The sequence below is a fragment of the Entelurus aequoreus genome, linkage group LG07 (genome assembly GCF_033978785.1).
Source record: "Entelurus aequoreus isolate RoL-2023_Sb linkage group LG07, RoL_Eaeq_v1.1, whole genome shotgun sequence".
NCBI lineage: Eukaryota > Metazoa > Chordata > Actinopteri > Syngnathiformes > Syngnathidae > Entelurus > Entelurus aequoreus.
Genome location: NC_084737.1, coordinates 34712572 through 34724839, shown reverse-complemented (window position 1 = coordinate 34724839; position 12268 = coordinate 34712572). Strand labels below are relative to the sequence as shown.

Sequence of the window (12268 nt, the reverse complement as noted above, 5' to 3'; positions counted from 1 at the left end):
GGTACTTTTTTCTTGAAGGGAATTTTATTAGGGATTAATCTCATTAACATTATTTACAATCACACATCTTATGTACATGAAAAATTTGAGCATGCTGGATAGAACTACTATGACCATACACGGCAATTCTTGTAAAAAAAAAATGTCACTCATATCTTCCTTTTGAGTAAATTTTAATGGATTAAAAATCATTTTGATCAGTAGTTGGGAGGGAGTAGGTCAAACCAGTAGGAAAATGTATAATTTTTAACCAACTATTGGGTCAAAGAGCGCTAAATTGCGCAACCCAATAGTTGGGTTTGGAATAACCCAACATTGTAGTGAGCACAAATTAGCATTTGTGTTAAATAAATTCAACCCAGTAGTTGGGTTATGAATCAACTAACATTGAGTTAGCATAACTCAACTTTTGGGTTACATAATTCAACCCAATAGTTTGGTTGGGAATAACCCAACATTTAGTTATCATAACTCAACTTTTTGGTTAAATAATTCAACGCAAAAGTTGGGTTAAAAAAATTTACCCAAAATGTTGAGTTAAAATAACTCAAATAAGGGGTTTGTCCTTTTCTAAACCAGCGGTTGGGTTAAAATTGGGTTATTTTTTAACCAAACATTTTTTAGTGTATGAAGTTGAGAAATAATGGCAGACTTGCTATGCCTTCATTAGATGTACAGATATTAAGTATTACATGAATATTCAAACTGTCAAGTTGTGCAAGTTGCATCTAATTTATTATATGTGAAGAAAGGGATATAAGGACATATTTCACTGGGTGCCCAGATAGGCGAGACACAGTATGGCATTGACAACAATAGGCGCCGATCTACATTTCTGCCAGTGGGTGCTCGGACGGGTGGTAAATCTGATGCTACTTTTCTGAACATGTGCGGTTTTTGCTTAGTGGTGAGAAAGAATTTGCCATCAATCCAACGTGGGTGCTCGGCATTGTCCGTCGGTGCTCGGGCTCCGAAGCACCCATGGGATTGGCGCCTATGTTGACAAACCATCTTTTTGTGTTGGTTGAGATGTTAGTCTCTACCTGTTTTGTCGTGAGAGCGCATCATATTGCCAAGACCTACAATGTCAGGAAAATGGGCATGTCAGTGACACATAAACTTGTAAAACTGGTTTTATTTAAAGGGCAGTGAAGGATTTCCACCTACGTTTAACGCTAGCTGCCATTACATTAATTTACAGGTATACATGTGTATCGATTGACATATAAGAGACAGTAAACAAATGTCTGTCAATCTGTGTCTGTTTTTAATATTATTTTGTTTTACTTTTCCTTATGTTTAGATCTGAAAACCGTTAAGATAAGTAGTTATTTGTTTCTCCAAATCAGCAGTTGACCCCTCCATCTAAAATCAGCTCACTGATTATTATCATGGGATAAGTCCCAAAGCGAGTTCTCAAAAAGCGTTTTTTACTTGAGAAACTAAATTATCATAATAATATTTTCAAATATATATTAAAGTACCGGTAGTTTGCTATAAATTATAAATGTGGCCAAGAGTTAAGACATGTACATTGTAGTATATTTACATTAGTGATTGCTACACAAAATCTAGAAAATATTCAATTTGCCATGTTAAAATAATAAGTTTTGTAATAATTTCTACACAGATCTTGTTCTTTATAACATTTAATTGCCAGTCTGCATCCTAGACAACAGAGTGTGCATCCACCTCCATCGGCTCCATGAAAAATGTCTACCTGCAACTGTCAACTGACTAGTAAAGTGTCCAAACTGTCACCCTATAGTATAGTGTTTTTCAACATCTGTGCTGCGGCACACTAGTGTGCCGTGAAATACAGTCTGGTGTGCCGTGGGAGATTATGTAATTTCACCGAATTGGGTTAAAAATTTTTTTTTTCAAAACTAATTATAATCCGCAAATGTGCCGTTGTTGAGTGTCGGTGCTGTCTAGAGCTTGGCAGAGTAACCGTGTAATACTCTTCCATATCAGTAGGTGGCAGCAGGTAGATAATTGCTTTGTAGATGTCGGGAACATGGTTTGTCCATCCATCCATCCATCCATTTTCTACTGCTTGTCCTTTTTGGGGTCGCGGGGGGTGCTGGAGCCTATCTCAGCTGCATTCGTCGTGATCACAATATGGGGGAGGCAGCGTGTAGGTAAAAGTAAAAATTTATCCAACACTTAAACCAAAAATAAACTAAAGGCGAGTGCCGCTAAGTGCCACTAAGAAAAGGCATTGAAGCTTAGGGAAGGCTATGCAAAACGAAACTGAAACTGAACTGGCTGCAAAGTAAACAAAAACAGAATGCTGGACGACAGCAAAGACTTACAGCTTGTGGAGCAGACGGCGTCCACAAAGTACATCTGTACATGAAATGACAATCAACAATGTCCCCACAAAGAAGGATAGCGTCCACACAACTTAAATAGTCTTGATTGCGAAAACAAAGAGGGTGCGGGGAATAGCGTTCAAGGAAGACATGAAAGTGCAAAAGGAAAATCCCAACAAAACAGGAAAAGCCACCAAAAAAGGAGCGCAAGACAAAAACTAAAACACAACACACAGGAAAACACCCAAAAACCCTCCAAATAAGTCACGGCGTGATGTGACAGGTCGTGACAAGAGTTATCGTGATGCATGGTTGGTTATGGTTTAAATTAATATCCAACAATTGTGAGAACAACTTTTTAATTGTCAATATCGGCTACTGAGTTTAATTTTTCAATGATTTCTGCGGGTTGTGTGACTCGGGATTTTTTCACTGAAGAAAATGTGCCTTGGCTCAGAAAAGGTTGAAAAACACTGCTATAGTAAACTGCAGTAAGAAAAAAACCTCACAAATTAGCTGTAAAATGTTTGGTAATAGTGTTGATATAAGGTCTAATGATAAGTACAATACTGCCTAAAATAAATAAAATACAGCAGATGTACAGCTGCATTATTTAAGGCTGACTGAAGTCTGAGGAAATATGGCAGCGTCTGCCACCTAGTGTAAACTACTGACAGTGCCTATCTATCACTTACAGCTTACTTAAGCGTCGACTGTCCACTATAATGAGTCTTCCATAATTTTTCTAATTTAATTAGTGTTTATCCAAGTTTACATGAATAAAGTATATAACCTTTAAATACTATTTGTTGTCGTGTTTAATGTGCCGCTCTGGTTAAACACTAGCCCCTCTTTTGGCCCCTGTGGTAACATTTGTCCAGAACTTCCGTTACTGCTAACCCCACATGGTGACGTTTCTCAACCGTGGCTGTATTTGTAAGAGTTAATTTCCTAAATTGGAGTAGAAGATTATTTTTATGTGATTAGGTTTCCATTAAAACCAGTTGAGTTTGTTCTTATAACACAGAGAGCGGTTGGGAGAGAGAGTCAGATGGCCGTAGAAGTTTATTTTCAATGTTTAACAAGTTGAAGTTTCTTCTCTTGTACATGAATATTATGTATTTTTTTTGCAAGGAAGCCACAATATACCGTATGTCAACATCCTCCGAACAGCGTTTTGTTCAGCAGAGAACACACAGAAGCTAATACAAATAATAATAGAAGACATTAACAAATTAAAGAGATTGTTTGACAAAAATAGACTATCTTTGAATCTCAGAAAAACTAAAAATTGCTATTCGCTAACAACAGAAAAAAAAGTCAAACACAAATACAAATAGACGGAGTACACATTGAAAGAGTACACATTGAAAGAGTACACATTTTTGGGTGTTATAATAGTAAATAAATAAATATCCTATAAAAAATATACAACATAAGGTGGCAAGAAATATGTTTGAGACCAAAACTCACTGCATACTCTTTAATGCTCGCTAGTGTTACCATATCTGAGTTATTGTGTAGAAATATGGGGAAACAACTACCAATGTGCGCTTCATTCACTAACCGTGTTACAAAAAAGATCAGTTAGAATAATATACAGTATTATGAAGTGAAGTGAATTCTATTTATATAGCGCTTTTCTCTAGTGACTCAAAGCGCTTTACATAGTGAAACCCCAATATCTAAGTTACATTTAAACCAGTGTGGGTGGCACTGAGAGCAGGTGGGTAAAGTGTCTTGCCCAAGGACACAACGGCAGTGACTAGGATGGCGGAAGCGGGGATCGAACCTGCAACCCTCAGGTTGATGGCACGGCCACTCTACCAACCGAGCTATACCGCCCCGTCAAGTTATGTTGGATATAGAGAACATACAAACCTTTTATTTATCAAATCCAAAATATTGAAATTCAATGATTTGGTGCATTTGCAAACAGCTAAAATTATGTACAACGCAAACTATAACCTGCTACCCAAGAATGTACAACAATTCTTCTCAACAAAAGAGGGGAAAGATAACCTTAAAGAAATATCACATTTAAAACGTTTGTACGCACGTACAACACTTAAGACATTCAGCATATCAGTATGTGGAATTCAAATATGTAATGGATTACGCAAAGAAGTCAAACAATGTACTGATATGATCCACTTTAAGAATCTGTTCAAGTTACAAGTGTCTGTAAAGTACAATGAAGAATAATTACGAAAAACATCATGAATCTCTTGAAAATAAGGTATTATTCATCTCATTAAATGAATCATAACTGACTTGTCTATTTATGAAGCGAACTATTGTATTAAGAATGAATTGATGTAAATTGTGTACAAATTAACAACATGTAGTGAAAATATGTGTTAGTAACTGCTATGAAGTGAAAAAGGCTAAGAAAGAGGCTACTCTCTTTTGGACATGTAAAGAAATAAAAACTAAAAACTGTGATGTATCATATTGAAACTGTATACATGTTCGAAATAAACTTCAACCATCAACATCTCAAATGCTTACTTTGTTAAAATACTTTTACTTCTAATATTTAAGTACATGTTATATCAAGACTTTTACTTTGAGTAATTTCATAAAAAGTGTGTAACAATGCATTCACTAAGGTTTTAGTTTAACCAATAAAACATCCGACTCGATGCTTAAAATGAACTCTAGATTAAATGTTTTGTGTTGCTGTGATAGTTTTTTTATTAAAGCATCAAAACCGATGGTTAATTATATCATTCACCAAATTTTATTTGACAAAAAGTGGCGCACCCACATTTTGAAATACCTTTTTAATGTAATACGTTATTAAAAAATGTGTTCAATAATTTTATTAAAAATGTGACAGATTATTGAAAGCATACATACAAAATGAGGTGAACATGTATTTTACATTTAGACTTAGACAAACGTTATTGATCCACAAGGGAAATTGTTCCACACAGTAGCTCAGTTACAAAGGATGGAAAGTGTTGTAAAGATAATGCAGGTATAAAGTAGACTAAAAATGTACCGTAATAGCAATATGAAATATAACATATATATAATATTTACATACTATATATACAGTATATAATATACACTGATATATTATATTATATTATATTTTGTAATATTATATATTATATTAATTGATTTTGCGAGGTGACTAACTTCTACCAAAGTAATTTACTGGTCAGAACGTGTACTTTTACTTAAGTATTGCTTTCAAATACTATATAGAAGACTGTAAATGTGTGAGCCGTGAATGTATTCTGAAGACAAGCAAGAGCATATGTGTAATTCATGATGGTGCAGCAGGATGTAATCACAAATTGCAGTTTTAATGTACTATTTAGACAATTTGACGATAAAATTATTAAAAAGGTAATAAGATAATGTAAGGTAGTTTGTAAAAAAGTGAGTTGGATAAAGGTCAAGTGAGAGGATGTAATAAGACCTACCATCCAAGGAGAGCCAGTCATGCTGAGAAGAGGGCAGGGAGGGAAGAGCACGAGCCTTGTACTCAAAAACCACAGAGTTGGAGATGATCTGATTACTGACAGCCACCTGTAGCGCCACCAGACCTGTGTCATGAGCTGGGGAGAGAACACACACAGAAATTCAGAGAATATACAATTTATGGTGTGATGCAAGTTCAAATGTGTAGAACAATATGTGCAATTCAGTTCATGACTAACATCAAGACCGGTTAACTGCCATTTACTTTGTAAAGTAATACAATTGCTATTTCAATCTTGCCTGGGCAGTAGCAGCGCAGCACTCCTGGCTGGATGAGAGAGGCAGGGACTGAAATCTGGTCAAACAAACAGCTGTAGTTTGAAGCTGCCTCATGCCAGGGACCAGTGATTAACACTTTAACACCACCCTGAAAAACAAACATCACAATTGTTTGCACATAGGTCTATCTGGATAATACAATGACATAACCATGCTGCAACACTTTGCAAAGATGATTTGTTTTGAATTATTCTAATTCAACACTTATAGTTTATTATTGTGGTTATAGTTTGTACTGTAAGTGTATTATGCGGCATTACTATTTTATTATGTGGCCAAATACGTCAAACAAATATAGAAAAAAAGAGTCAGTAAAATATTATTCAAAATAATACACATTACAGTCTTATTGTATTCTGCCATCCAGCGTCCATAGTAGGATGCTACAACCGGAGATAAATGGGTAGCAGGATTATTTTCTTGTTCTTTACTGCCATCTTGTGGACAGCTATCATACTGTGACTAACCATTTTCACAAAAATTTCTGACATATTGGGACACGCATACAATGTATTTTTAGAGCTGCAATTATGGGGGAAGTATTGTAAAAAAAATATGATACACATGCAGCAATTCCATAAGCATTGTCATGGCCCTCCGTGACAGTTTTTGGACTTGTGTTATTTTTCCTGTGCATGGTGTTATTTAGGCTCCAGCACACTCCGCGACCCCGAAAGGGACAAGCTGTAGAAAATGGATGAATGGATGGTGTTATTTATGTTCCAGCACCCTTCTTTTCTTGTTTCTACTTACTGTCGTTTCCTGTCACTGCATCTGCTGCCCCTCTTACCTGTCTTTGATTGGTATTCAGGGCACACCTGTGCCTGGTTGCTAATCAGGCTGCTTTATATGTCTAAAGGACAGGGGTGAGTCATTCTGTCACGCGATGACTGAGTTGCTTGCAGCGTCACCACAAGATGCAGATATGATAGACGGAATGCAGTTAAAAGTATATTTATTGAATGCAAATGAAAACTAGTGTAGCTAAAGAGTGCACAGAAAGGTCTACACTTGATGTGGTAGCAAAAATATGATCTACACCAAGGGTCCCCAAACTTTTTGACTCAGGGGGCCGCATTGGGTTAAAACAATTTGGCCGGGGGCCAGGCTGTGTGTGTGTGTATATATATATATATATATATATATATATATATATATATATATATATATATATATATATATATATATATATATATATATATATATATATATATATATATGCATATATATATATATATATATATATATATATATATATATATATATATATATATATATATATACATATATATATATATATATATATATATATATATATATATATATATATATATATATATATATATATATATATGTATGTATATATTCAATAAATATACTTTTAACTGCATTCCGTCTATCATATCTGCATCTTGTGGTGACGCTGCAAGTAACTCAGTCATCGCGTGACATATATATATATATATACATATATACATATATATATATATATATATACATATATATATATATATATATATATATATATATATATATATATATATATATATATATATATATATATATATATATATATATATATATACTGTATATATATACAGTATATATATATATATTAGATTATCCAAAAAAATAGTGCTCGATACCGTGGTAGAGCGTAATATGTATGTGTGGGAAAAATCACAAGACTATTTCATCTCTACAGGCCTGTTTCATGAGGGGTTTCCCTCAATCATCAGACGATTTTAATAGAAGCATTCACATACCATGGTTTATATAGGGCACAGAACGGGTAGGTACAGGCAGGCGTAGGGGCGTGGTGATTGGCTCATGTGTTACCTAGGAGGTGTTTCCTTCTGTGACGACATGCTGATACAATTTCGCTGCGCTTGTTGAGGGATGACAGGTCTGGACGGTATATAATAAACAGTTTCTCTTTCAAGCATAGGTTGCATCTTTTATTACCACTGTTGTAAGGTGTACTGGATGCAAGAATTTGCCATGTTATTGAATATTCAACATTATTGTCTTTGAGATTCCAAATGTGTTTGCTGAGTTCTGTAGTGTTCCGCAGGCTTTTGCTTCTGAAAGAAGCCTTGTGATTGTTCCATCTGGTTTTGAATTCTCCCTCAATTAATCCTACATAAGTGTCGGATGTGTTAATGTCCTTGCGTGTTACCTTTGCTTGGTAAACGACTGATGGTTGTACCGGTGACTTTTAATTCACATGGCAGTCTTAACGGTTAGGACACAGACCTGTGGATGTGTTGAAGGTGTGCTGAAAAATGCGGAACGGAAATTAGGGAGCAGCAGAAAAGTGGAATGTATTATTTAAATCTGTGCATTGGAAAACACGAACCGGAATTTTTAAAAAAACTGGATCTGGATCGGCATTTTCCCATGCCTTGCCGATACGCATTTTTTGGCAAATATCGGCGGCCGATCCGATCCAAATATCGGATCGGGACATCCCTAATATGTATATATGTATATGTATATATATATATATATATATATATATATATATATATATATATATATATATATATATATATATATATATATATATATATATGTATATATGTATATGTATACATATATATATATATATATATATATATATATATATATATATATATATATATATATATATATATATATATGTATATATGTATATGTATACATACATATATATATATATATATATATATATATATATATATATATATATATATATATATATATATATATATATATATATATATATATATATTCATAATGCACTAATTAACTGAAAGAGGGCACACTTGCCACTGATGTCACGTTATCGATGGGAAAATGCATTTTTTAACAATTAGATTTACTTGAGCGGATAGGAGACGACGAGAGTAACAAGCGGTAGAAAATGGATTAGAAAGGACAGATTTTTAGAAATAATAATTTTAAAAAAATACATTATTTAAAAAAAAATGTTTAAACTTGTGACTTCCCGCGGGCCGGATTTTGGACGCTGGCGGACTGTAGTTTCGGGACCCCTGATCTACACCGATAACAGCAAAATAAGTGAAAATACTGTTCGCAACAGTGAGCATCAACACAAAACGGAACACAATGATTCAGCTTTGTTCAAAGGACATATAAAGAAACACTCTGATTGGTAACCAGTAACGGGTGTGTCCTGATTACCAATCAAGGACAGGTGTTGGAGCCAGCGCTCAGTGGCTGACAAGCAAAACACACAGGAAGTAGAAACTAAAAATAAGAGCGTTGGAACGGAAGGATCACCAAATTAGGAAAATAATAAACCTCAATCCAAACAGTCATGAAGAGTCATGAAAAGCAATAAGTAGAATGCCATAACAGTAAAAGAATAGTTTAATCTATCTAGTCAGATCTATCATAAACTGTATTTTATTACTGTAATGGCTCAAACACTCACCTCAGGATAAGACCACTCAGGAGAGTAGTCTGTGACCATGAAGAGACGCCCAGTGGCCTGGAGCATCCCCAGAGTGCCGTGGGCAACGGCTGCAGAGACCACATCGGCTACATTCATGTACGACAGTGAACCTGCCTCCCCTGCGTTTCCTCCTGCTCCTGTTCCTCCACTGAGAGACTGGGGGCTGCAGCATGGTTGAAGGCAGAGCTCTGATGTGTTGTAGCCAGAACCCCTGGCCACTACATCCTCCTGGCCCTGCGGGGGGGCCCCACCAGCAGTGTTTTGACCATCGGCGCTGTGGGAAGTGACGAGCTGATGAGCATAGAGAGTCCCTCCAGCGGACATGGCTGTTCCACTGCCATCCACTGAGATAAAGTCATTAATAAGGTCAGAGAACTGGTTTCCAAAAGAGATGTCAAAGTGATCCAGACTAATCTCCATGCCTGCCCCCCCTGCTCCTCCACTATTAGCTGGTCCTCCCAGGCCTTGGTGGGCTGCAACAGTGTTGTAGAGACCCTGGACCATGCCTGCGCCTTGGAGGAGTGGCTGCAGCTGCTGTTGCTGTGGAGTGAGATTGCTACCATCACTGTTTCCATTGTGAAGCGTGATTCCTTCACCCGCACCACCATTTCCTCCTCCTCCGCCATCAGATGCCTGCTGCAGATAGTGTTCAGGGCCACCTCCGTCTCCATTTCGCGCCACACAGGCCTGCATTTCATCCCCTTGCTTGAGTAGATTCTCTGCACCATTTTCTGTGGCTCCAGCCTGTCCTGAACTGACACTGCCTGGCTGCTCGATACCCACTACTTCCTCATGCTCGGTGCCGAGACCAGGGAATGTCCCCTGGTACTGTAGCAGCTGCAGGGAACCAGCTTGGCCAGGGCCATTTGTTGGTGAGCCTCCATTACAGCTGGCCCGATGTCGGTTCTGCTGGTGGTGGTGGAGGTGACCATTGCTCCCAGGAGATTCGGTCTTTACAACCTGCAGCCCCATATAAGCTCCAGAATCATGGGAGTTGTGCTCCACTATTTGTGTTTTCTGGCCCATACTGGCTCTCCCATGCTGAGCCTGGCTGGATTGAGAGGTATCCTGAAGGAAGAAACTGGGAGAACGGTTTTGGTGTGACATGTGAGGACTAGACAAGGCCCGACCATAGCTCACTGTAGAAGCATTGGATGTGTAGTCTTGCTTAGCATCAATAGCACTGAAATCCATCTGCTCCAGAGTGGTACTCGGACTTAGACCACCACCAGAAGGAAGTAAGGATCCTGCTGGGGTCAAAGTGAGGCCACCCTGGCCTGAGCCAGCACTGGGTGGCACAGACACCCCGCTTCCACAGTTCACTACTGCCCCCACTTGGTAGCCACTCTCCGCGGCCAGCTGCTGTTCAAAGGATGTGTCCTCGGTCTTAATATTCTTCACTAAAGCTGAGTTGAAGCTGTAGCCATTATCTGACATTGAAGGAGAGGTCTGCAGTGTGTCGTTGGCACTACCACTGACCCCACAGGAGGATGAGGTACAGTTAGCCTCTGTCTTCATTGCACTGCCTCCATAGGTCTGGCCTTGTTTGGGGTTGTTCAAGAAGCAGTCGGGGTCAAAGTTCATGTTGGTCTCTGGGATCTTGATACTTCCAGAGTCCAGACTGCTTGAGAGCACCAGTTCTTCAGAAACTCCTGCGGAAGACAACATGGACAGACTGTCTCCCGTATTCCCAGGTTCCCCTACTCCTCCACTCGGGAAAGCAAATTTATGACGATCAGAGAGCACCAAGCCCTGGGAGTTGGCATCTCCACCCATTAGGTGAGTGTTGGGGCCGCCAGTTGGAGACATGCTGTAGACGTTGTCTCCAGTCACCTCTGACATAAAGACCCCTTGCGAGAGGCCAGACATGACAGAGGCCACATGACTTATTCCTGTCACCACAGGGCTGTCAGCCATGTCAGGGTCGCTGTTGAGGCCACTGCTGATGGACACAGGGGAGTTCTGTGTGGTGTCAGGCACCTCGACCTGGTTGGTAGATGACACCTCAGTGCTGTTCTGATGCAGCAAAATGGGCTTGTGGACTTTCCCGTTGCGTTTCTCCCTGGTGCTGCCTCCTCCGCCCCCACCACCAGAGTTTTTGCTTCCACCATGACCACAGTGCTCAGTCTTCCCCTCTGACACGTCGTTGTTTTGTACTTCAGAGTGAGCGCTGCTGTAGGCTCCTGTGCGGGGGTCCAATTTGGGAGAGATGATTCGGTGTTTGGCACTATTGCATTTATGGTGCACACTGCTACCTGCACCTAAGAGCAAACAGGAAACCAGACAGGGGGTTAGTTGGGTGAGGTAGAAAAGAAAGGGGAAGAGTTGTTAATTTTAACAAAGGTGATCCACAGTAGCAGCTTTTTGTGATTACAATTTGTTAAAATATTTTCCTAAAAATGTCACCAAGAATAGCTGTCACTGAGCAGAAATTCTAACCTTCATTGCAGTGCTGGATAATATAGGAAAATTCATCCATGGGGATACAAACTCTATGGGGATAACATCCAAAGAATGTGACTGATTCAGATTAATATGTTGCTCAGCATGTGTTCTAGCACAACAAGGCATACCAAGCTCTTATATTACAGAACTTTGTACAGGATGGTATTTTTTCAATATTTTCTGACCTTTTTCTGGTTAATGTCCAATGACTAGTAAAATCATTCTGAAAGAAGGGCACTTATTCTTATATAATTCCAGCTGTACACTTTTAGAA

At 38.2% G+C, this 12268-nt stretch overlaps 1 protein-coding gene across 11 annotated transcripts in view; it reads right to left on the bottom strand.

Moving 5' to 3' along the window:
• The window catches only part of camta1a (calmodulin binding transcription activator 1a), a 765387-nt gene that overhangs the window by 56530 nt on the left and 696589 nt on the right, over nt 1–12268 (bottom strand). For all 11 annotated transcript variants that reach the window (XM_062053305.1, XM_062053307.1, XM_062053309.1 and 8 more), the window contains 3 exons: nt 9529–11810; nt 6051–6177; nt 5753–5887 (listed from right to left, as the gene is read on the bottom strand). In XM_062053305.1, coding sequence (XP_061909289.1) covers nt 5753–5887; nt 6051–6177; nt 9529–11810 — 2544 coding nt within the window. The remainder of the gene's footprint in view (nt 1–5752; nt 5888–6050; nt 6178–9528; nt 11811–12268) is intronic.